The sequence below is a fragment of the Taudactylus pleione genome, unplaced genomic scaffold (genome assembly GCF_031769625.1).
Source record: "Taudactylus pleione unplaced genomic scaffold, aTauple2 ptg000078l, whole genome shotgun sequence".
Lineage (NCBI taxonomy): Eukaryota > Metazoa > Chordata > Amphibia > Anura > Myobatrachidae > Taudactylus > Taudactylus pleione.
Window position 1 is genome coordinate 2,145,365 of NW_028284480.1, and position 26,332 is coordinate 2,171,696.

The following is a 26,332-nucleotide window of genomic DNA, read 5'->3' on the forward strand; positions in this document are numbered from 1 at the left end:
CCGCATTCTAGTATGGGCGGAAAAGCATCTCACCGCAATATCAGCAGTGTTCATACCAGGAGTTCTCAACTGGGAAGCAGACTTTCTCAGCCGTCAAGACGTGCATCCAGGAGAGTGGTCTCTTCACCAGGAGGTGTGTCAGCTACTGGTGAAGAATTGGGGCCTTCCAGAGATAGATCTCATGGCCTCACGACACAACAACAAACTGCCAATGTTCGGGTCAGGAACAAGAGACGCAAAGGCTTGTCTAGTGGACGCTCTGGCGGTCAAGTGGACCTTCCAGTATGCGTACCTCTTCCCTCCGTTCTCCCTTCTTACTCGAGTGATACGCAAATTCAAGCAAGAAGGCGGCACGCTACTGCTGATTGCTCCAGCGTGTAGACCTCCATTTCTAATTTTTCATAGAAACAGGGCTGTGCTGCGCACTCGTCCTGGGTTTCTTCCAAAGGTGGTATCTAGTTTCCATATCAACGTGGAAATTATTGTACCATCGTTTACTTCACCGGACCTTTCGGTTGGTGAGGCCACCTTGGATGTGGTGCGGGCCTTAAAAATCTATGTGGACCGCACTTCTGTCTATTGGAAGTCAGACTCTGTTTGTCCTTTATGGCTTCCACAAAAGAGGTTGGCCTGCCACTAAAGAAACATTGGCAGGATGGATTCGACTGGCTATCTCTTAAGCTTTTGCTCATGAGGGTCTTCCTGTTCCACCTTCTGTTAAGGCTCATTCCACTAGGTCTTCGTGGGCAGCTCGATGTGGCGCCTCAGCTTTGCAAGGCGGCCACGTGGTCATCTGTCCATACTTTCGTACGGTATTATACTTGTGATACCTACGCCTCTCAGGATGCTTCCTTCGGGCGACGGATTCTCCTCTCAGCTTAGGAGCGTCCCCACCCTTGAAGGATACTGCTTTGGGACATCCCCAAGGTATCCTGTTGATACCCTATGGACCCTGAAGTAGAAAATATGAGATATGGTAAGAACTTACCCTTGTTATCTCTATTTCTACGAAGTCCATAGGGTTCCACAGGACTCCCGCCCTGTCGCACCTGTACTGCAGATGGGCTGTGATTCTGGTCACCGGTTTTTCAGTCTCCCTCTGGTGAGAATGTGATTCTTGTGTGTTCCAGACTTTCTTCTCTCTCTCTTTATCCTCCTTCGGCCTATGGCTTGTGACAAAACTGAGTGCCTGAGGCTTAGGGGCGGGGTATAGGAGAGGGACCCCAGTGCATCCTGGGAGGATGGAGAAGTTTTTAACTCTGTGGTGCCTGGATGTCTGCCGCCATCGCCTATACCCCAAGGTATCCTGTGGAACCCTATGGACTTCGTAGAAATAGAGATAACAAGGGTAAGTTCTTACCATATCTCATATTTTATCACTGAAGATATGCATAGCATTGTATTAGTGACCCTCCTCCATATGGTGCCTTTTAGAGCAGAAACCTTTTTCTTGTTTGTCAGTACTGTCAAGTGTGTTTTATTCTTTGAGTTTAATGTACTGTATGTAATTATAAACAGCCAATGAATTGCAGCAGATGTGACTATTTTATAACATACATAGTTGAAATCTGAGCCACCTCAATTCTAAGGTGTTTTTTTTTTTTTTATGTTATATGGATATGCAGCAAATATGTCAATGTGCTTTTTACATATAACACATCCGTTAAAGTATGTATAACTTATCTGTAATACATGTATCTGACTGATGAAGACCTTTTCCTTCTAATCTATGTGACAATTGCTAGCGAACAGGATCAGTGGGACATTAAATAGCTTATAAAGTAACCCTGCCTGATATAAAGGGTTAGCATAATTATAATGGGTAGTTTACTGTTGAACTGAAACATAATAAACTTACAATGAAAGGTCAGCCTTTAGCAATCTAGTGATGTAGACTGATGGCAACTTTTGGTGACTGTAACTAGTTGCAATGTCATATTTGTTGTGCCTAATCACACAGAAGCAATACCTCTGGAAATGGCAGTACTGCAGGAATTGTATAAACATGTTAAGTAAGAAATGTGTTACAAGAGACATCTGCCTGTTTTCTGAGTACAATAGCAGTTACTAAAATTAGATTTGGTCTTCCAGAGCAGATGGTGCTAGGAGAAATATAACATATGTAACAATTTTCATGGAGTGCTTGGAAATAGATCATACACTGCAGAACTTCAACTTTATATCAGTGTCAAAATTTCTTCTCCTTTTGGAATTTTGTTTTAAAAATATTTACATATATGTTAACTGGGATGTCTATATCTGTTTTATCACATTTGTTTAGGTAACCCTGCATGCAAAACAGTAGAGCTATGGTTCACTCGAGAACTGTTTAACGTGGAACTACCAGGGGTGTGGTAAGAACTTTGTGAGCACCAAAGTAACATTTTGAAGGAGCCCCTGCCTCAGTGCTTTTAGAGAGACACCTCTCCCAAGAGAAATAAAAATAGTCTGCTCACATGGTTTATAAACACAAATGTAATATCTTTTACTGGAGCCCAGGGGATTTTGTGTACAATAAAGCCTGGTGCTGTATGCGTGGAATGGGTATGTAATGCCGGCTGTCGGGATACCTCCTGTCAGAACACCGACAGTGGCATCTCGATGGTTGGTATTCTGACAGGGGTCGGGTAAGTATACTTACCCTCCCTTTTTGTAGCCTAACCCTCCCCACCCCGCACCCTAACCCTCCCTGTTAGTGCCTAAACCTAACCCTCCCCCATTCGTGCCTAAACCAAACACTCCCCCCTAGAGCCTAACTCCACCCCCCCAGTGGTCCCTAACCCCTGCCCTCTAGGGGTGCCTAACCCTAACCTTCCCCCTCCCCAAAACCTAACCCAATCCTGCTATGCTCTCTAAACCAAACACCCCCCCTCCCCCCCCGCGGCTAGCGCTAAGGGCGCCCCTGACTTACCTCATTTGGTTTCCTTGTCGGGATTTCCCTGTCTGTATTGAGACCGGCTGCATCACGGCTGCCGGTCTCATAACTAAATCCCGTATGTGTGATGGTCATGTAAACTTTACACAGTGGGGCAATCTCTTGTAACCCCCCCAAAAATTATCGATACCTGATTAAAACCTTTGTACAACCCTGTCTATACCTTCTAAACCTCTATACGATCCTGCCTATACCTTCTAAAATTGTCGCTATTAGCGTAATGAGTCATACAGTAAATAAATGCCTTCAGACTTTGAATGTGTTTCCAAAGCACAAAATGTTATTATTCAACATAAAAACAGATGGTTACATGCTGTGATCTAAAGACAATTAGCGCAAATAAATCATACAGACCCAAGGTACAGTTGTTACATACGCACGCGCTCTGGGACCAGATACCGGCATCAGCAAGAAACCTCTGTCAACAGCATCAGCAAGAAGACTCCCTATTGGGGTCAGAGAGCGCACATATATACTCTTACAGGGATAGGCAATACAATAGGCAAGTTTGGCATGATTCCGTTGGTTCTCCGTCACGATGCTTCTGTTACAGGACAGCTAACACATCATTTCAAATGGACACAGGTCAGCCTCCGACAGCCTTTTGTCTCCTTTTTCCCAATGCATGCAAATCTAAGCTGCTAATATTACAGAGCACATTTTAATGTTTTAACTCTATATAGTCCATAGTTCGGAGATCTGTTGAGACAGAGTAGATCAGTACAACACCAAACACGGTCTGTTTATCATGTACTAAACCTTAGTTGCAGAAAACAGTCATTTCTTTACATGCTGGCATTGTAAGTGAATCAAATAATAATAATCCTTTTGCGCTACGGAACCATTGCTTTAAGTGTATGTATGCAAGGGAAAAACAACGCTAAATAGCGTTGTGTGTGTGGGAGTCTGTGGGATACTTAGCGAGCAGCGCTAAGCTGGAAAGGTATCTTTGAGTGTGTGGGAAGATTGTTAAAAAGCTGGCCGTGCTATTTATTAGCAATTTAGCGCTGTAATTTGTGTACTATGTGGTTTTGACAAAATGGCACTGTGTGACCTATTTCTAAGATGGAGTCTTGTTGCCATTCGCAAGATGACGTCGCTCCGATCTAATTTTAAACTGATCCTGTCTCAGCCAATTATCCGGCTTCGACAAAATCTATGCATTATGTTGGCAATGTATAAATTATCAAACCATATACAGTACCAACCTAGGTCACATTTGTCCACTAATTTTTTATTTTTATTTATTTAGTTATTTATTTCGCAAAACTGTGCTGTTTCCTTTGCTTGAGATAAATTTGTGATTTTTATAAATTACTTCATAGAAGAGATTTGACCTCATATTCCCTAATTTAAGTTGAATCCATACGTTTATTGGTCAGCAATATTTTCTTTATCATTTTTAACTGAAGTCAGCCAAAGACCCTAATTGTGGTGTCATAGCAAACGGAAGAGCGAATCTATAAATTCTTAAATAAAAGAAAAGTACAACTTAATTTGGAAACTGTGCCTTTTAAGTGACTAAAAGGTGACCATTGACAACATCAATAATTGATATCGTAGGCACCTTCATAAGGATGGAGGATGGGTGTAGTCAATAGTCATAAAGTCCTAAGAGAAAAAATACTAAACGTGTGAGGAAGCGAAACCGGAACAACAGCAGTGGTTATCGCGAGTTAATCTATGCACAACATACCTTATACCATGCAGTTGTTGATGAGGAGTAGATGACAATATACATCACATAATGTACAGATAAATGTGATCCCTGGACTCTGCTGTTCTAAAAAAAAAATTAAATTTTACGTAATTTATGTCTGTAAATGGCGATAATATATTTTTTTTATGAATTCTTTGTTTTCAAAGAGTAAAACATTTTAAAATATTACAAGTTTTGATGGGCAAAAAAACATGAAAAGACAGATAGTAAAATGTACAAATGTACAACATGAACATAGCAAAAAGACTCGTATATATCAAAACCGAAACAGCTCAAATATACCTAAGTACATTGTAACACAGCCTGAAAAATGGAATAAAGAGAATGTTAAAAAGGAAATATAGTGGAGTGTACAAAAAGAAAGGGAACAAGAAAAGGTAAACCAGGAAAAAAAGGGTGGAATGGAGGGAGCAGAGCAAGGCGACATCCAGTTGCGAAGTCAAGAAAAATGAGTCATTATGTACTAGTGTGCAAAAATTGCATACACACAACCCAGCTCTGGGCAAATATAGGTTCTGGCACACAAATGGGGAATTTGGCAGCACACCTACTCCATGGTTATGATTGATCTAATTACTATGCCTTCTCTTCTTAGATCCATCTAGACTATTTCTACTCCCCTTTCTCATCACCTGGCAAGTAGGTAACACCTATTGTCTATGTTGGGTTTGCCTTTTTGTTCTCCTCTATACTTTAAATTGTACTGTAAAATGTGTCTAAAATAATTTTAAAAAATAAATACATTTCAGTTTATATAACACACAGGGGATTGTTGTGCTTCAAAGGTCAACCAAGATTGATACTGTATTTGACATCTTTAAATGCACTAACACAACAGCAATGTGGCCCTGGAAACTATTTTACAATGTTGGCAACTTTGCTGAAGCACAAGTGCCTACTGCAGTCATGTCTTGTAACTAGGATGAGTCATAGCTTACCAAGTACTTTTTATTATGATCCTTTCTGGAACGACCGCATATTCCACAGATTTAGTTAGTAACTCGTAATACAGGAATATATAACAAGACAACCTTCAGGATTTGAAAGGGGATCAGGAGAATGGAACGCAAGGAACGTCCTGCCATTAGCAGCTAGTAATAAAGTGCATTAGTTAGAAGCAAAAGCTGTGAATTTTGTATCCCAAAAAATCGAATAAACTAATTTGTATAAGGCAATCCAGGTTTCAGTCCAAATAATAAATGCGAAGAATCCTTAAGGTTATATGGCCTATCTGCTTTGATCTAGGTCCTGTGTTTTATGTAGATTCATTGTTGTGGATTGTTGTGGGTAGAGGTTCCTAAACGCGGTCCTCAAGGCTCCCCAACAGTTCAGGTTTTAGAGAGATCCATGGTTGAGCACAGGTGACTTAATTAGAACCTCAGTTAATTTGATTTATGCACCTGTGCTCAACCATGGATATCTCTAAAACCTGAGCTGTTGGGGAGCCTTGAGGACCACGTTTGGGAACCTCTGGACTTTGTTTTTATGTTTTTATGTATGGTGAAATTGAGAAGGAACCTTACACAATTATATGCATGTAAATATTATTTTTCTGGGTTTCCCCACAAGACTAATTGGGAAGCACTCTCAAAGTCTTTAGAAGTTTATTTAATACCCCTTTTACACCGGCCTAAAAATCCCTGGTTGATGCGCATCAACCCGGGATTTTTGTCTGTGTAAATGGATCTACCCGGGTCCAGAGACCCGTGTTTTCCAACTTGGGTTCTTTGCAGGGTAGGCCACAGGTCATTCCCGTGGCATCCTGCAGTGTAAACGGCGTTATACGGATCACGGTGACCCGGATCGTGCCGCATGCCATTCGATTGGTCGGCTTTAGTGGTGCTTGGAGATTACATAATCTCCCATGCGTCCACTGTAATGCTGGAAGAGCCGGGTGACTGCAGACCTGGCTCTGGTGTGAATAGCGCTGACTATTCCCTGTTCCAACCCCTGGGTCTGACCCGGAGCTTTGGTATAAAAGAGGTATAAGAGTGTTCTGAGTTATTTATATTGTACATGTTAATGGTACCACATTTATTTGGCTGTTTATTGTCCAACGCCTACTTATAATTTGCTCATAGCTGTGTCTATAATTGAGAAACACTACTATGAAATATTTAGTCCCCGTACCTTTCTTGTATCATATGGAAGATGCCATTCTCTGTAATCATTCTTTATCAGCATGCTCAACATTGTAAGTTTACTCTTTTCCAAGCTGTGTATGTAACCATTTAACTATTTTTTTTTTTAATCATATAGTCCCCAAAAATGTAAATTTAAAAAAAAATGTAAATGTATATACCATGGCCGTGTGTCGCCCCTCATGTCCGTAGGCACCCATTGTAAAATTACCCCAGACGCTCCCAGTACCAATAGATCTTCAAAAGCATTCTCCCCTAGTGGTAATAGATATCCAGTTGTATAACCCTCCACTACCACCACCTTCATAATATATTCCCGTTTTTGCATTTTTTAAATATTTTAAACCATCTCCTAGGATCAAAGGACTTTAATGGGGCATTACCTCCCACCCCCATTGCCAATAGAGCCCTTCCCTGCCCTGGGGTATTACCCACTCACCTCCATGGGACATTACCCCTCTACCACATGCAGAACTGAGAGATCAACTTTAGTGCTCAGAGTGAAACTGAAGTTACACTTTAGAAGCACACATGTGCTCTAGAATTCGCAGGCGGTGTGGTCGCGAGGCAGGTGACCATGTGAGCTGAAGCCTAGCTGGCTGCAGTTACGTCAGTTGAGTGGTTAAAATGCAACAAATATACTGTGATGGTTTACACTGGTGGGGTAATGATACCCTATGACGCAGTTTCATTTAAGCAACTCACTTTGTGCATTTATGAGCACACTAGGGCAGAATGGTTCTGCTCACACCTTCATATGCTGTTTCAATCTGTCCCTATGAGTATCTAACAGAAGAATTGTCCTGGAAATTATTTGTTTTTCCAGTGTATGCTGTTTTAGCTAAACTTCCTACAGTGTTCCACAAATGAGTAAGATAGAGCAAAGCGAACTGCGCCTTAGGCCTATTCTAGCTTTGCAACTTTAAAAGGTTTCACTCTGTTGCTGTTGGCAAAAAAGTATTTGAAAGTTTCGTATCTGGCTTTTCTTGGTTGAAGTTTTGTAATCTGCCCACAGCACGTTACAATGACATTTACCATAGTAATGACTTTACATGTTTGATCTAATATAATTTTACTATTTTGTGCTAAAAGTAAACTGTTTGAAAAGGAAAGTAACTCTGTTAAGATGTAGCTGAACCAAATAAATACATTTTGTACATTTCAGTCTTTTCTTAATATAAAAAGACCAATATGAAGGTTACGTACAGGCCTGAGCAGCATTAGTTATATGACTTCTGGGCTTTATCTTTTTAAGCATATACACAGTAAACTATGATTGCAGAATGGTATTTAAGGAAAGTAGATCTGTCCTATAGTCACACTTGGCTGCTCTCCCAGATACACTTCTGTAATGAATAGGCAGGGCTGTGATGATGCGTACACATCCTTGTGGCCACACCTCCTGCAGTTGCACTGGGGACCTTCCTCCTCCAGGATTTCCCACATGGGAGTCCCACAAAATTGGTATTCATGCCTATATTTTCAAAATACCATTTTAACCAGATGTAAATTATGTAAAGCCCTACTTAAATTTGTAGTAATGGTGCATCATCATCTGTTTTTATTTTTGACACATTTACCCCATGCCACTGTTTTCTTTATATGTTTTTCTATTATATTAAAGTATTTGTTTTCTTGTTATCCTAAAATTAATTTTATTGTAAATTGGCCTGTAGTGCATGGCAGAGAATGATAGACTTTTGTGAAATATTTCTATCATAACTCTCAGTTCTTAGGTTGTTTTTCCAAGATACATAGATAAGATAGTAAGAAGGCTTTAAACAACAATTTCCCTTGTGAAAGACCGAGCGCTATTTCAATTGGGAAATATTGATAAAGCTAATTGATGATGTGTGCGCCATGGAATTATTCTCCATGGCTTCATTACATTTTCTCAGCAAGCCCTTAGACACATGCTCAATCAGAAAATATTATCTTGTGCATTGTGCACGTTTGCCAAATGAACTCATTGCAAAACCTCAAGGGGAAATTGTCATAATCAACAAGAACAAAATGCATTTTTCTGCTGGTTTTTGGTCCAAAATGATTATCAAAAGTGCTTAACTGCTTTCTCTAAAAACCTACGGCTGCAAGCGGCGACCTCTTTTTAAAAGTTTATATTTAAACAAGACATTACTTTTTAGAACGGCTTAAAAACATGTCAAGCAATTGATCCCATCTATGGCCACATTTTGTCTCCACTATTCTGTACAAGCCCCTTATTATGTATTAAAGATCAAGTCAGAAACCTGATGTCACCATAAGGACTCTTAGGGCATGATTCAGAGATGGACGCAGGTCTGATTGGTGCTGCAGCAGATCTGAGAAGGTTCGGCCACCTGTGCCTTCTAAGATCCACTGCACGTGTCTGAAGATGAAGCATCGGATCACTATCGGGAGCATCACAGACCATCGGATAGCCAAGTAGAATGTCCACCACAACGATGCCAGTGATTCTGCGTCAGAAGACACAGTTGCTGGCATGGGAACGTCTCTAAAACACCGTCGATATGCCTGCGTTTTACACAATGCTTCACCCACACTGCGACCGGAGCCCCAGCAGCATTGCGGCACTTGCGCACTGCTTCTTCTGCACAGTAAAAAAAATATTGGTCAATAGCGACGTCGCTTAACAAATGCCATCACATTTAACAAGCGCTTGGTGTGGTGTGGTGTGTCACACCATTGACACCAGTGTATTTATTTGTGGTAAATACTAGTAAATTTAGTAGGCAGCATTGGAAAAACTGGTGTAACAGAGATGCTTCTGACAAGAACTACAAATGCCTAGTGGGTACGAGTATGGCTGTGGATTCCATTACCCTACCTGTGTTCATGGGTCTAGCATTCAAGCATGCTAATGAAAACATGTATTTTGATGCCCGTCAGTTATGATTATTTACGGGTTGGGTACGATATCCCGACAGTGATCATCCTGATTGTCACAACACTGGCAGCGGAATCCCGACAAGTAATCTAACCCTAACCGTCCCCTGCGCAACCTAACCCTCCCCCCTAGTGCCTAACCCTAACCTTAATACTCACCATTGAGATTCCTCTGTATTTTATTGTCGGGATTCTGCTGTCAGTATTGTGACCGTTGGGATGGTCACCGCCGGGATCCTGACTACATCCATTATTTAAAATAAAAGTTTCTCATATTTTATTAGGACATAGCAAGAACACGTTACATATAGTATTAGCCCCATTTTATAAAGCCGTCATTGCCCCATATTTTGTGTATAATAACCCTTACCCTTTACAAATTAGAAGGGCAACAAGGCAGATCTTCAAGCTATTAGTATATTTTAAAATCGTGTATATTGACTATTAACTGCAAAGATTAGAGAGGATTTTGCATCTGACACACTACACACTCAATAGCCAGAACTCAAAGACATATTTCTTAAAATGTTCATTAGATTTGTACATTCTGGGTCATTGATGCATGCGCTGTGCCACCGTAGCTATTCTCTCTCTCTCTCTCTCTCCACTGACCTATTTTTTGTTCCCTGTTCTCCATCTTATTGCTTTTTTAGGACAGCTTGGTAATTTCCCAGGATGACTGTCCCTCAAACACTTAGCAGCAGTATGTTATTTGAGAGTGAATGCTGAATGAATGGCTTGAATGTTTGGACAACTAAACTGCGCAAATGGACATTGGCAAACTACAAACGGAGGGGATGGCTCTTTTGTCATCTAGTATTCTCCAGAAGTGCAACATATGTGAACCTCTGCAGTGGCATATGCATGATTTCTAGAGGGGGGGTTTCCAAATGCCTGATTTTAGAGTATGGCCAGTCCATGGAGAGGGCATAATTAGCACTTAACCAGCTTTAATATGCATCATACAAAGTATATTTTGTGCCATAATTCCAGCATATAGAGGACCAGTGATCACAGTAAGCCATTAGATGTGGCTGTAGGGTCATCCTGCCTGAGCTGAATGTTTTATTTTAGATGTGGGCACCATTCCAGAGCATTGCAGCAATTCTGGGAGTCTGGGGGAGCAGCAGAAGAACCTAGCACTGCCCTGGACATATATGTACATATTGGTCTTGTTATGCACTGGATAGTGTATTATTAGATGGTATTAATAATCAGCCCTATTGATGGTCTATAGCTTTGCACCCTTAACAGTGCATGTTTTCCAGATCTCCTAGTTGGTGCATATGTGTATTTATTACTGACTGATTCATGTTAAAAGATCCACGGGTGGTGCTAATTATTTCATTTGCGATACTAAGGAGAACATGCAGCACTAGTTAAATTCTATTATATTACTATTTCTATTGTGGTCATGGTGTGGGCTGGGAAGGGGGCTTTTCAGACAACCGTAAACCCCCCCTGCATTTGCCTTTGCTCTGTATTTGCCAAACAAGCATTTATTTGCTCAGCAAATAGGCAGCATACTATACAGTTCAGCATATACAGTCTCCGTGAAGAGAATGCGTTGCTTTTTACTTAAAGGATTTTGCAGTTCACCTTCCTCTGTCAATTACTTAAACAGTATCTCTGTATACATTGTACATGGTGATACTGGACTGATAGGTGCATGTAAAATGAATCTGCTGCCCTCAGGAATTTATGCATTCTACTTTGTAAGCAGTGACTAAATAGTCCAAGTTGTTTTTCTAACCTATGATCAATTCCATAATTCCATAGGTTATTACTAGTGGATCACTGTACTTTGCCGACAGTAACAATGTTGACAATCAGTTTGTCGGCAGCGTGACGTTGAGCACGCTATGCCAGCTCAGTACTAATGCTAGTTAAGTATTGTAACCTTGTGAACAGCACATGATGGTAAAGCATCACCTTTAAACTTATATTGCCGTTATGGTTACTATGCTTTTACGAACAATGGTACCATGTCGGCATGGTGTGCTCAACATCTTACTGTTGACAAATGTCTACATTGTGAATGTTGTAAAAAGAACTACCTCCCATAACCAGCAACAGTTTCAATACTGTGCAAAATATTTTCTTGCTCAGTTATAGGCTAAATTCTGCTAATAGCAGATTTACAAATGCAATGCAGATTTGCCAAGCAATAGTGGAACTTAAACATTAATTGCGAGAACATGAAACTTCTGCAATACTTTTCCTCAGAGTTATCTGATGTACATCTCTGTTAAGACATTGGAGACAGTTGGCAGTCAATAATGAAGTTGCTGAGATCTATGGCTTTGTCACTATGGGGGAGATGTTCTAAGCCTTGGAGAGAGATAAAGTAGATGGAGATAGGAGCTGATTGGTTGGCACTGACTGTCATTTTACAGGCTGTGTTTAAAATTTGACAGAAGATGATAGGTTGGTACTTTCTCTCTCTCCACTGTATCTCTCTCCAAGGCTTAGTCCATCTACCCCTATATATATATATATATATATATATATATATAACAGCAGTGTTTGATATTTGGCTAATCGCTTTGATGGAATGTACAGTAACAATCTATCATCTGCATTTTGCGCGACCAAAGTGTTTCTAAAGGACCTCAAAATTTTATGGAGGTTAACTAAAAAAAAAGTTTACAAGTAACATCCACAAACGTATATATATTATCCTTTCAGGAGTTTATGAAAATGTAAGAATATTAATGACAATTTCCACTATTTATGCCTCCTGTCATTAGGGTGAGATGTAGATTCCAAATCTCAAAGGAAAATGCATTAAATCTTCTTAAGAGTGGACTAGTTGCCCGTAGCAATCAATTAGCTTCTAACCATCATTTTATAGAATGTACTGGATAAATGCTACCTCAGTGCTGATTGATTTGTAGGGGCAAGTTCTCCAATGGTCCACTTCTCTTTTCACTACTTGGTACATTGACACATAGGGGTCTATTTACTAAGCAGTGTTAGGAGACAGAGTGAAAAGTGATAAGGTGCCAGCCAATCAGCTCCCAACTGTCATCTCACAGGCTGTGTTTGAAAAATGACAGCTGGGAGTTGATTGGCTGGCACCTTATCACTTTCTGATCACTTTTCACTCTGTCTCCTAACACTGCTTAGTAAATAGACCCCATAGTGTGTTTGGATCAGTGAACAGTTGCACAGCCAGGTAGGGTGTAAATACAGTCCTTGTGCAATACCCTGTGCCATTATCATAGCACCAAATGACACCCACTGTATTAGTTACCATTTATTATTATTATAGTGCACACATATTCCGCTGCGCTGTACTGAGAATACTTGTCCATTCACATCAGTCCCTGCCCCAGTGGAGCTTACAATCTATATTCCCTATCACATGTACACGCATGTACTTACACGCTAGGGATACATTTTTTGTTGGGAGCCAGTTAACATACCAGTATATTTTTGGAGTGTGGGAGGAAACCGGAGTTATTATGTAACACATGTACAACTGTTCTACTGGCTCCCTCCCCCTTATTTGTCAGACCACCACTACATTGTATGCAACATTTAGTTGTATTTACTTTTTTTTCTAGCGCTACTGTACATTAATAATGCTCTAAGATTAATGAAATAAATCCCTGTGACCTTAAGCTTGCCCACTTAATGAAAGTCAGCACTGCATTCTTGAAAGATAAGCTTTGTATCCAAAAATGACTGTTCAAGAAAAACAGCGAAACATGTTAACTTGTACTTCACAGTCCGAATCAGCACATGTTTACCGTCTGCAGTTTTAAAATGGTCGTATGATTACATTTAAACGTCTATAAAATCAGTTACAACAGAAAGCAGAACTATATTGACCTACTTTGTTAGCTGCTGTGGGCTGTTTTTCCCCCGAAAATCTAATCTACATACTGAACAGATTCTTCTTAAGCCAGTGAAATAAACATTACAAGAAGCTTTAGCGTTGTTTCCATTCCTTCCATTTATCATCAAATGTATTTGTACAGTAAATACTGTAATGTTACGTCTCTATTACAAATTGTCATTCGACTGCTTACAATGCTTGTTCCTGTAAGACAATCTGCTATTTTCTGGTTTACATTGTTTTTTGTACAGTATACAGGTTTAGTCTCCCATATCCAAATACTCCGAAATACAGAATTATTTTGGCATGACTGAGCTAATGAAACCTTTGATTTTTGATAGTTCAATGTACACAAACTTTGTCTAAGGCACAAATTATTAAAAATATTGTATAAAATGACCCTTCAGGCTGTGTGTATAAGGTGTATATGAAACAAATTAATTTTATGTATGTACACAAACTTTTGCTTGAGCAACAAAATTATTGAAAATATTGTATAAAATGACCTGCAGGCTGTGTGTATAAGGTGTATATAACACATAAATGCATTCTGTGTGTATATTAGGGTCCCATTCCCAAGATATTTCATTATGATATGCAAATATTCCAAAATACGGAATATTCCGATATCCAAAATACCACTGGTCCCAAGCATTTTGGATATGGGACCAGTAGTATTATACACCTGTAATAATGTGACCTTTGAACTCTTGCATACCATTTCAGCCACTGTAATGGGTGGGAGTATCTGCCTTTTTGTGTCTGTGTATGGGATGGGGAGGGGGGGTATATACAGCACCATCATTTTGTAGATATTTGATGTGTCAGTATAGGCTTATGGTAGTTCATTCTGTTATATGGCAGCATGTGTGGCGTCACCATTAAAGTAGTGCCCATTTACAATCATGTTACAATAGATAGGATTATGTCGGGCATATTAGAAAATATTGCGGAAAGTTGCCAATTATCAGCCTGTCTCATCGTAATCTGGCCTCAGTGGCAGTCCCCCTTGTGAGCAGGAAATTAACTGACTCTCTGGGTAAGTGTTGGATCATCCTTTTGACCACCCACATACATGGCCAATTTGACAACAACAAGGACAGAGCTACAGGATTGCAGGGGTCAGTGCTGCTACATGTTTGGAAGGTTAGAAAGACCCTAGCTTCTTTCTGAAGCCCCTGCAGAGAACATTGTCGAGGCAGCTCTTCTGCATGTTCCAAAGACACCTGTGCTCTTCTGTTTTTGAGAGCAGAGCAATGGGCCCAAGATACTAAGGTGGCATCACCAGGCTGCTACCCAAAATGATCTATGCGACCAGTGATCCTGTCACAGTGCTTGGGCCAAACAGCAATATCAGCCTTTGCTTGTCCAACTCTATAAAACTGTGGCTGTGGCAAATCTTGTTCATGTCCCAACTGGCTAAAAGAACATGCAAAGATATCCAGTCACGAGCCACAATAATGGATATTATATAATATATTCAAAGTAATGTATGTTCTTTTCTAATTCCACTCCTGTTCCATAGAGATTTCTAACAGTTATTAATGTCCTAGAACTTTGTATAATATACTAAGGAAATGTATAGATGCACTAGTAACGCCCTTCCATCTGTTCTTTTAGGTTTCCTGCTTTTCAAGGATTTTTGCATGAATGAAATTGATGAAGGTGTCCCCCAACTTAAGTTTTATGAAGAGGTAAGTGGTCACGTTCTTTCTGATATACCTCCAGAAAAGTAAACGCATTGTGTAGAATGATGATTGCATATGAGCTGGGCATGTGTGAATTGGTTTAGAGCTGCCACTCAGCTATTGGGATACTTTATCAGCTATGTATTGTCACACTGGCTGCTACTGTATATTCATACTTTGGTTTACACTGGATCCCATCGGTTTTGTGCTGCGATCACTTTGGGACTTTATTGTAGTCATAGGTCAGTAAATATTACAGCAGTACATAGCCATGCATATATTTGTTGTGGTTTGGTAGATATTCTTTACATTGGATGTTTTAAACCTGTGACTGTTGTCCCCCATGATTATCTGTCCCAAAAACTTCCCGTCGTAGTTATTTATTTTTATACTAATGAAATAGCCTTTTACACATTTATTCTCATCGCCCCATTATCAGAAGAAAAACCTGTTTTAAAAAAAAAAAAAGATTTTTTTTTCCTCTGCTACAAGAAATAGTGGGAAAAAAAACCTTTCATTTAATAATTAACATACAAAAATTGTACTAAGATAATAGATCAAAGTAGAGCTGTAGAAGTATCTTATCTAGATTTATGTAAGGCCTTTGGCATGGAGACTGATAAATACATTGGAATGCTGGGAGCGGATTGGAAGGTGCTTGATGGGATATAATACTGGTTGACAGATATGAGTTCTCTAGTTTTTAATACATATATTGATTATATTTACTACTGTTATTGAAGGAAAAGTGTGCCTTCTACACATTATGTAATGGAATACACACACCACAGGGGTAAGCAATAGGTTTGATGAGCTACAGTGGGCAGGTTAGAAGAAAGATTGTGGCAACTACAGGTAAGTCATGAACATTGGTTTAAAAAATTCTAAGGGTGAATATAGTATTAAAGACAGACAAATTATAGTTACCAAAGGGGAAAGGTATCTAGGAGTCATTATTTCAGATGGACAGATAATGCAATAGGGAAAGGCAGATGTATGTTATACTGCAGGGTTAGGCAATTAGTGGCACTTAAGCTGCTGTGGAACTAGATTTCCCAGCATGCCCTGCCGTAGTCTTGCTTTTAGGACACGCTGGGATGTGTAATTTAATTTACATTTCCTAAGGAGAGCAATTATTTGTAGAAGAGAGAAGTTGTGAAACCACTATTTATTTCATTGGTGAGTTATCGCCTAGACTACTGTTTTCATCTCTGAAAGGACAAAAAAGAGGGCAAGAAAAATGGTGCATGGTCTGCGTAAAATAACTTTGCTGGGGATCAGGGGCGTTGGTACGATTTTATGTTGGGGGGTTCAACAGAAAAATCATTCCGGTGCTCCCCTCCCTCTTACCTGGGCGTGCAGGGACTGCAGCCGCGGACCGTTAGGGGCTGTGCTTCAAACCCCCCCCTCTCCTCCCCGTTCCGACACCTATGTTGGGCATAAAGTACATCTGAGGTTTTTAGTAACAGAAATGAGGTGGACCAGATGAGCCTTGTTGTTTTGATCTGCCATCAAATTCTACTGTATGTATTTGTGTTTAGTTCAACTACAGATATATGCATGTTCTGTAAAGAATGGTAGTCTGAATGTGCCTGTATGGATGGGGCTACATTGTAGCTGGTAACAATTTGTTGTGCATGGTTAAAATTCCTGGGAATTCTTTGGGGCATATTCATTTTTCTCCGATGTGCGGCCGGAACTCCCTGCCATGTCCGGCTGCTCATATTACCATTTCAGTTGCTAGACAATCTTTTCTCATTTTCTTGCACACATCTAAGGTTTGCGAGGAAAATTGAGTGAAAATATTGGTTGCAGAGTGCCTTATCCCAATCACTCCAGAGGCCTCCTTATACTGTAGTAATTACACCTTGTAAGGCATGTATTCTTAGACACCTTAAGGGTACAAGTGAGTCTTATTATTATTAGAAGTGGGGTCAATTTTGACTTGATCTTCCCACCAAGTTCAGATCCCAGAACAAGGCAAAATGCCATCTTTAACCGACATATCGGCACGGATGCCCGTGAAAGATGGCGTTTTGCCTTGTTCTGAGATCCGAACTTGGTGGGAAGTTCCAAGACAAAACCAAACCACTCATCTCTAGTTTTTATTAGCAGTAGATGCATGCATATAGAATACAGAGAACTGAACCAGAGGCACATATGGCAATATAGGTTTTAGAAGCCACAAGGAGAAACAAACATCATATTTAGCATAGAAACTAAAGTCAGTTGCTCTTAGGTTTTTTTTTTGTTGTGTGGTGTAGAAAAAAAATCTTACTTTTGATCTGTATAAATAACTACAATATGCCTGTACTTGTATATTTAAATAAGCTCACTTAGCAACCTGTGCTCGGGAAATCCCCTGGTTACCAAGCAACTAGGTGGAACACAGGGCTTTCCTCACACTTAGATTGCAGCCTATGGTGCAGTACAGGGTGAACTAGGCAAGTTTGATTGCACTTATTTTTGCAATATGATTCCATGGAGCAGTCTTCTGTTCTTTACTCGCCCTTGTAACCCGTTGGCGGCCAATGAACCATGAAAGGTGCAGGAGAATATTTCACTTGTCATCCGCATCAGAATAGTGGTGTTTATGCACAGGAACCCCTTACCTTCTCTTATACAGAGTATGAATGCCTTTGGCAAAATTTACTAAGCGGCGGTTTGCCGGCGGTTTCTAGTCTATTCTAAACCCCGGTGGTTTGGTGGCGGGTTCCATTTTGTTCTAAACCCCGGGGATTTGGTGGCGGTTTCTAAATGACAGTCCTGTTGTATTCTATTCTAAAATGTGTTTTGATGGCAGTTTTGCAGAGGTTTTGGCCTTAGTATATCTGCAGATAGCAAAACCGCTGCCAAACCACACTCAAAACACATTTTAGAATAGAATAGAACATTGCTGTCATTTAGAAACCGCTGCAAAACCGCCACCAAACCCCCGGGGTTTAGAACAGAATAGAACCCGCCACCAAACCGCGGCCATCGCGGACAGCCGCTCCATCGCGGACAGCCGCTCGCCAGTGGGTCTGAATCAGGCCCCTAGAGTCCTAATAAGACAGAACACTGTTATGTGAACAGCATGACATTTATTGCACATTCTTTCCTTCCAAGTTTATACATTTTTAGAAAGTGAGGTGAATGTCCTGAAGTTGCATTTGACCTATATTCATGGGTAGGATCATTGTAAACACTATTCTGCAACCATTCCATGCTCTTGTGACATGGAAAAAGACCACTAATTGACATTGCACTCACTATGTGAATTCCAGTGTAGCAAAATATTAGTAGCTTATATTGTTGTGAGTAATCGTGACCTCTACATCTGGATTGTGCAGTACACCAGCATGCATTTAATTAAATTGATTTAATCCATTTTTATTGTACTTTATTAAACAGGAGCTAGTCTGCAATATCATGTAAAAAGTCAGGAAGGTAACAAGTTAATCAGCATCTTAATTATAATTATGCCACTTGGTAACATTACAATTGGCAAAGCAATGTGTCTGCTACAATAGTGGCTCTAGTCTTCAGTTGGTCTATTAGAACTAATTACAATGTATTCTGAGGTTATTCCAAGGTAGTGAACTTAAATTGAATTAAAAAAAAGTTTGTTATGATATAACCGTGCTACTGTATACATACATTTGTATTATTGATCCATGCTAACGGTCTGAAGTCATTATCTCCCACATTGCTCAGTAGATAGAGGGTATGATTGGAAAGTGGAGAGCCAAATATGATTTGTAGTCCACCATTAGGATATTATTATTACTCTTTATATAAGGCTAACATATTACACAGTGCTGTTATTCATTCACATCAACCAGCCTGTTTATCACACAAACCAATATGTCTTTGTGTGAGGAAACAGGTGTAGAACATACAAACGCCACCCAGAACAGAACACATCAAAAACTATCATTTTCTTTCATATACCAGTCGAGCTAATCGGTTGAGCCACATTTATGCATATTTATCAAAAATTCTTATGTGCCTTAAACTGATCATGTAACTTGCAATTACATTTAAATAGCATTTGCTCCAACCCAAACATCACCTTATATTTACTTTCCAAAGATACATGGTTATACTTGTGCAAGCCTTATTTTCATGTGCACACCTTGTGGTCCTTTTATGTATGCAGAGATAAATATGAAAGCAGTTTGAGGGTGAAGCATTCGTCTAATGGGCATTACTAGCAAGCTGCTTTCCCTGGCAGTCTGTGCATTGCAGAAAAATAGACCTCTGGACTGCTGTGCCAAGTGATAACTCATATAAATGCAGAGATTTGCTGTCCAGAGGGAAGTCTCCCTCCGAGCTTTGTGGTATTGGAAACTCAAAGGTTTTCATACCACATACATAATGATTAGGAAGGTGTGTGTGTGTATGCCAGTGTGACAGTGTCGTTCTCTGCAACATGAAGTCCTGCCAGTCCGAATTGGCACTCTTGTGAGAAAACAGCCTTGGTCTGAATTCATTGCTGAATCTGATTACTATAATTGGCACTGGATCTGTTATAACATAGCTGTCAGAATGAAGAGATCCGAGGATAGAAATTTTCCCAGGCTTCTAAGGGCGCTTCCTTGACTGTACTAGCATTAGGTTTTATGAAGTGCTGCATGTCAAGGTCTAAAAAAGAAATATATAAGCTGACAGAATTATATCATTTGTGTTCAGAATAGTCCACTACTCATGGTACAGTATAATATGAATATAATACATACAATGCATTTCACTTAGCTCCTAGGATGTTTCATCTCTAATAGGATTGCTTGTATGAGCAGAACCTGATGTGCCTTTACAGCCCTGTGTCACCAATTCACTGTAGTACAAGCACCCTGGAGGACCACGCAAGGTGCTATAGTCTAGCACACAGGTTCTCAAACTCGGTTCTCATGACCCCAAGCAGTGCATGTTTTCCAGGTCTCGCAGAATTGCAAGTGAAATAATTAGCTCCACCTGTGGTTCTTTTAAAATATGTCAGTGAGCAATGAATGCACCTGTGTACCTGCTGGGTGACCTGGAAAACCTGAACTGTGTGGGGGGTCCTGAGGACCGAGTTTGAGAACCATACTGTATAAAGGATTGTTGCATGAGTGGCATTATACCCAGCGTAGCAGTATCTTGTCTGTATTGTGAGGTACCTATGCAAAAGTATGTTGTACACTGCTTTTGATGCATGTTTTTTAATAACCATTCCTCTCATGAAAAACTGTATATTGATTGTATTTGTCTCTCTAAAGTACTTAGGATATGTAAATTTTATGTGCCATGCTTTCAGCTTATTTTCCTCTAGTTTAGCATCACCCTCCATCATCTTCAATGTCTGAAGGGCTGTGGAAGGACCAATGGGACTCCATAAATCTCTTTACTCATTAATGTTTCTTTATCCACACATAGGTATTAATTTGCCAGCCACTGCTAATTCATAATGAAAGTGTTTTAGGGGGAGGGGGTTATATAAGGTAAGGAAAGCTACCAAATATAACAAAATGGCAGGAAATGCAGACTTCTCAGTAAAGCGTTTACCCCTCTCTGCTTTCAGATAAAAGAGTACGAGAAGCTGGATTCGGAGGAGGACCGCCTTTGCAGAAGCCGAGAGATTTATGATACAAATATAATGAAAGAGCTACTATCTTGTTCACATGTAAGTATTCTCCTTCATCTCTCAGACAGCTTTTGCTGAGAGCTTAATTCTGGTCTCCAGGCATTTGGGGAATAAGGTAGTGAGCGAGAAGGGAAGTTGGCACGCTTATTGAAATTCATTTCCTTTGGTGTAAGGAAAAACTATGACACCTCATTTGATATTTTCTCTGTTAGAACAGTGGGCTGGATTGTTGGCTTTTGTCAATTTTTGAGTGGGATAAAACATGTTTTGAAAGCCACTTAGTTTACATAATACAGTACAGCAATGCTCCCATACATTACATTAGCCACAGAATATGGGAATAAAACCAAGCACCTACATGTTCCTGCAAGATACTTCACATAGTATGTTGTTACTGTCTGCTTTTACCTGTAACAGTGTACATCTGTATATATATATATATATATATATATATATATACTCTGTAGCATGATAAGAGACCTCTTCTCCTAAATCGGAGCTGCTATATATAAGATACTGGCAATTATGTATATTATATTTATTAACAGTTAGTTATTCAGCGCCAGCATATTCTGTTGTGCTTTACTATTGGAAACAAAACTGTAATAAAACAAGATTGAGCACAATGAGATAACAGGACTCTGCTCGCAAGCTTACAATCTATAGGGAAATAGGACAGTCCCACAATAGCTGCATTTTTAGCGGGATGTACTTAGATGTTAAAATGTAACGCACACAAATGAAAGTGCTACAACTTTATTTTGTACATCTCTCAAGTAAATAACTCATACTGTAAACAAAATAAAAATTTTTGTCATAGAGATAGATGAATGAAGGAGTTAAGTTTGACATTACATCAGGTCATCTTATACACGCACATTCCGCTGCTTGTATCCTAACCCACTGCTCCATGCTCCTTCCTCACTCTCTACCCCATCTGTGTCGCCCCTGTCTCTCTGCCCCTCCCCTTTAGAATGTAAGCTCTCAGGAGCAGGGCCCTAGTCCCTCACATGCTTCTCCTCCCCCTGCTTATATTCTATTTACTCCTAACTGCCCAAATTGGCACCTAACACTTGGTTGCTGAGGCCCTGCTGCTTGTGTTATGCAGCTATGTTTATAAACCATGTCCTTGTCCTGCATTGTTTTGTATTTTAACTGTTTCTTTTGTGTGCTCATTTATGTACTGTGTAAGGCGCTGCTGAACCCCTTTGTGGCGCCATATAAATAAAAGATAATAATAATTGATACAGAAGGATAAATATTACCTATTGCATATTGGTCCAGCCAGATTGCAGAGGTTCTTGGTGGGCTGTGTGATCCAGTCACAGAACAGTTCTGGCATGAGGTCAGCTGGATGTGAAAGCTAGGAAAGAGAAAATATGTAATGTTATGTGTGGACTGAATATTGGGGATGTAATTAGGCATCAGGCTTTTTTTTTATAATGCTAAGTAATAGAGGTAAGGGTTTTTATAGCAGAGAGGACTTTTCTGCACCTAACCTGTTAGGTAAAGGGGCCTATCCACTAGGTGACCTGAAAGACTGAACGTCTAGCGTTCAGACCTTCAGGTCGCCGAGGTGCGGTGCCCGCACTGAACGGCGTTCACTGAGCATCATTCAGTGCAGGAGCCCGACCGCCTATCTCTGAACATGCTGAACCTGACGAGCGTAGTCAGGTTGATGGGCATGTTCACTGGTCCTTGCCGGCTATCCATTACATGACTTTGTTAACAATGCGACCAAAACCTCCTGGTTTTGGTCGGATTGTTCACAAAGCCAGGGAAATGGATAGGCCACTTAAGACCACTAGGGCATTGTAGTCAATGTATCAGTGCTTAAAACCGAGGACAATTCTTAATAATATCATAATTGAACAGTTACATACAATTTCAAACCTCAACTCCTATAAATGCTGGTGAGTTTAATATACACATTTATGAATGTTACAATATATGTTTTCATATGGGAAATGGATTTCATAGTTTCCAGAGGAAGTCTGGGAATTTTTATTCGTGAATTTATTCAAGTACATGACATTATGTGTGAATTTTAATAGAATACAGTTTATATGGTAGTACAACTTGCATATTAAGGTTAGTGGTGAAGTGGGTCCTAATTTGTAGCATATCTGCAGTACTTTATAATTTACTTCTATAGATATCTATAGACAATGCTCAGATATGGCTAATACTGTACATCTAGACTGAAAGGAGGACATGTAAAAGGGGAAGAACATGTATTTGTGTAGGTTTATATCTTGAAGAACATGGTCACTGCTGTCCTTCCAAACCATTATGTGGACGTTTAGGAGACACATATATGTCGATGCATGTTCTGTAAAGCACTGAATGAATTCTCTTATTGCAGTCACATGGGTTTGCAAGGTGTTTAGCAAATGCATCTTACATCGTTGTTTGCTGTTAACATTTGGGGTCTGTGTACTAAACCTTGGAGAGAGATAAAGTAACAACCAATCATCTCCTAGCTGTCATTTTTCAAACACAGCCTGATTGTTTGGTACTTTATCTCCGTTGACTTTTTATCTCTCTCCAAAACTTAGTACATAGACCCCTTAGTACATTAAATATACATTTTCAAGTCCAGTCACATTATTTTTCAATGTATGTCCTTTAGCCATTAGGTGTAACATACAGTGTACTTGTAGGCCTATGTTGACGCAGTTCCATAGATATTAATATGGGCTGATTCTGAGTTAAAAGCAGCCGTTTCCGTGTCTGCGTTTTCTGCTGCTGTAATGTCTGCTAATACCGCGACAAAGCCACAGCCATGTGTCCGAATGTGCAAGAACTGAGACGCCCACTTTGTGCATCTTTAGCCCCTAAACACTTCTTGGTGCATCTTTAGGCACCGCCATCGTTTGCACCATCGAAATTTGAACCAGTCCAATGCCAGGTGCAGGTTTTCCATCTGAGTATGGCCTCCAATGTGAGCAATGAAGCGTCTTTGTACGCAACCACTTTCAGCAACACGCCCACAACATTCCCATAACACGCAGCATCTCTGTGCGTCTGTATAGCCACCTCCCTTTCACCTCCTAAGATTGCCCAATACATTTCTAATACATTTCAGTACTGCGACTCTGTGCGATAACATTCGGGAAGCATGTGCAGGGTGACTTAGACGCAAGCGCAGTAGAAAAACATCACTCCACTGCCTCTTTACATTTATTTAGTTAAATGGATAAAGTAAGATTCATGAACTGGAAGCCCTGTCCTGTACCACCCCCATTCACATTACTTTACGGTCTTAGAGCAAGGTGTTTTGGCACCCAAGGCAATGGCATGCTCCCAAACACGCTAATCTCTCTAGACCTCTACATATAAACATCACATGCTCGCATGCTAGATGTCTAGTATTGCTGCTTGAGGGGGGGGGGTTAATATTTTTTTTGCTGCTCTGCTTTCTGTTCACCTTTTAAGTCTATTTAAAGAATACAAGGAAAGCAGGACATTCTACTTGCATTCAATGATCTGGCATAGTCACCACACTTAAAAACCAGTTCAAAGCAGGAATAAAATGTATTAAATGCTGTTTTCATCCCTTAGCCTAATTGCACTTGAGGCCTCTGTGCCTGCATTTATTACTATTGTTCCCATTACAAATGATGCTTCAGTACCTGATGCTGGTTAAAGATGTAGGAAATAATACAGTATTGGAGCGCTGCTAGCTTCTTATGTTTTAGGATTGTTTGTTAATCTTATATTAAGATTTCAACCCTCCAATAATAGAGTGTAAATGGATGTAAAAATGCTTTTATTCTTTTTAAACAATTCATATTTCAGTCAGAATTAGTGTTTGCTATAAGATACAGGGATGCATGCTCTAGGGATTTGGTTACCAAAGTCTTGTTGTCACTGACAAATTGCTTCATATAAATGGACAGATAGGATCAGCTCTACATTGCACAGTCTGCCCTTGGGATTTAATTGCAGATATGAACAAGTACCTTCCAATTTGTAATTGGGACTGTAGGTCTTCTACCTCATAAACCTAGTTTATTTTGTAAAATGTCAAATACAAACAAGATCGTGTTTCTAGTGTTAACAATTGTACGAAGAACATTTTTGATGTGTCCGTACCATTTTACCTAGCTTGTTAAGGGGCACCTAAATGCACATGTAAATATTGTACTCCCAGGGTATTTAAATGGAAGCATAAGAACAGTGGAAAGCATATCTACCAATTCATATAACATCTGCATATTTATATCACAACAATATTTGAAATATCTTGTGTAGTATGTCAGAATTACATTTTCACAGGAATAAGATTGGATTTTCCATAAAAGGAGATGCAGTGGTTGAAAAAAAAATTGAATTAAATATAGTTTTCATATAATGACCATGCACCCTTTAATTAACCTCCAATAAAATCTACATCTGATGAACCTTAATTTATAATATTTATTTTTTATCCATAGCCATTCTCCAAGCAAGCTGTAGACCATGTACAAGCTCATCTTGTGAAGAAACAAGTGCCACCTGCTCTATTTCAGGTACCTAAACTTGTATTGTATCTTATCTGTAGAGAATATTCTGGGTTGTAAGGTATATTTGCTTTCTCCCTGGAACGTCCGGGAGACTTCTGAATCTCTGCTAGGTGTCCCGGACGCCTGGAAAAGTGGGTAAGTCTCCCAGAGGCCTGATGATGGCTTTATCACGGGATTTCTACTGAACAGCGTCGTCATGGCCCTGCCCCCTGTGCAAAGTGGGTGGTCCTGACAGCTTGATGACTCATTCAACACCTCTCCTCCCAGCATAATCGACCTGGTGGGGTAGCTGAAAAGTCAGCAATCAGGATGTATGGAAAGGGCCATCTTTACTTTCTGTATTTTGTCATTGTTCATCATTTCTTGTCATAATCCCCTTGAATGTACTGTGCTACGTAATGTTTGTGCTTTATAGATAGAATTGTTTTATTCTTTTCGATGACATTGATTGAGTTTACATCTTTTTATTGTATATCAATCAAAACAATAGAAATTAAAAAAATGTTAACATAATTTTGCTTATATTATTAGAATTTTACTACAAAAACAAACCAAGCAATAATAGAAAATAAAAGTAAGAAGAAAAATTAGAAATGTATTAATGATAAAACTATGATGACACTTGGATGACTTCCTGGTTTTCTAGCGTAGAAAAGAAGAAGAAAAAATTATTGTATTTTCTAACAAAATTATAATTTTTTTTTCGTTTTGCTTATCCATTTCTAAGCTGTCCCCCTCTTTTTATAGCTGATGTGTACTGCCTTTTATCACCTAAGGTACAGTTTGACTTTTACTGGACAAAGGCGGCCTGCAGGTTAAGTCCCCCTCCCTCACCGAATCAGCCACCTAAAGTGTGACTTTTCATCAATTTATGAGGAATTAAAACGTATTCAACTCTTTTTAAACTAGCTCTATCTAATAGGTTATCAAAATGTATCTCACTGCATTTCTCCTTAATATATGCAAAACTTGTCACTCACTCAATTATATCAATATCTAATAACT

The 26,332-nt window shown here is 39.7% G+C and overlaps 1 protein-coding gene across 2 annotated transcripts in view; it reads left to right on the plus strand.

Moving 5' to 3' along the window:
• The window catches only part of GRK3 (G protein-coupled receptor kinase 3), a 278,817-nt gene that overhangs the window by 173,455 nt on the left and 79,030 nt on the right, over nucleotides 1-26,332 (plus strand). For both annotated transcript variants that reach the window (XM_088467892.1, XM_088467893.1), the window contains 3 exons: nucleotides 15,147-15,220; nucleotides 20,757-20,858; nucleotides 25,259-25,333. In XM_088467892.1, the coding sequence (XP_088324018.1) occupies nucleotides 15,147-15,220; nucleotides 20,757-20,858; nucleotides 25,259-25,333 (251 nt within the window). The remainder of the gene's footprint in view (nucleotides 1-15,146; nucleotides 15,221-20,756; nucleotides 20,859-25,258; nucleotides 25,334-26,332) is intronic.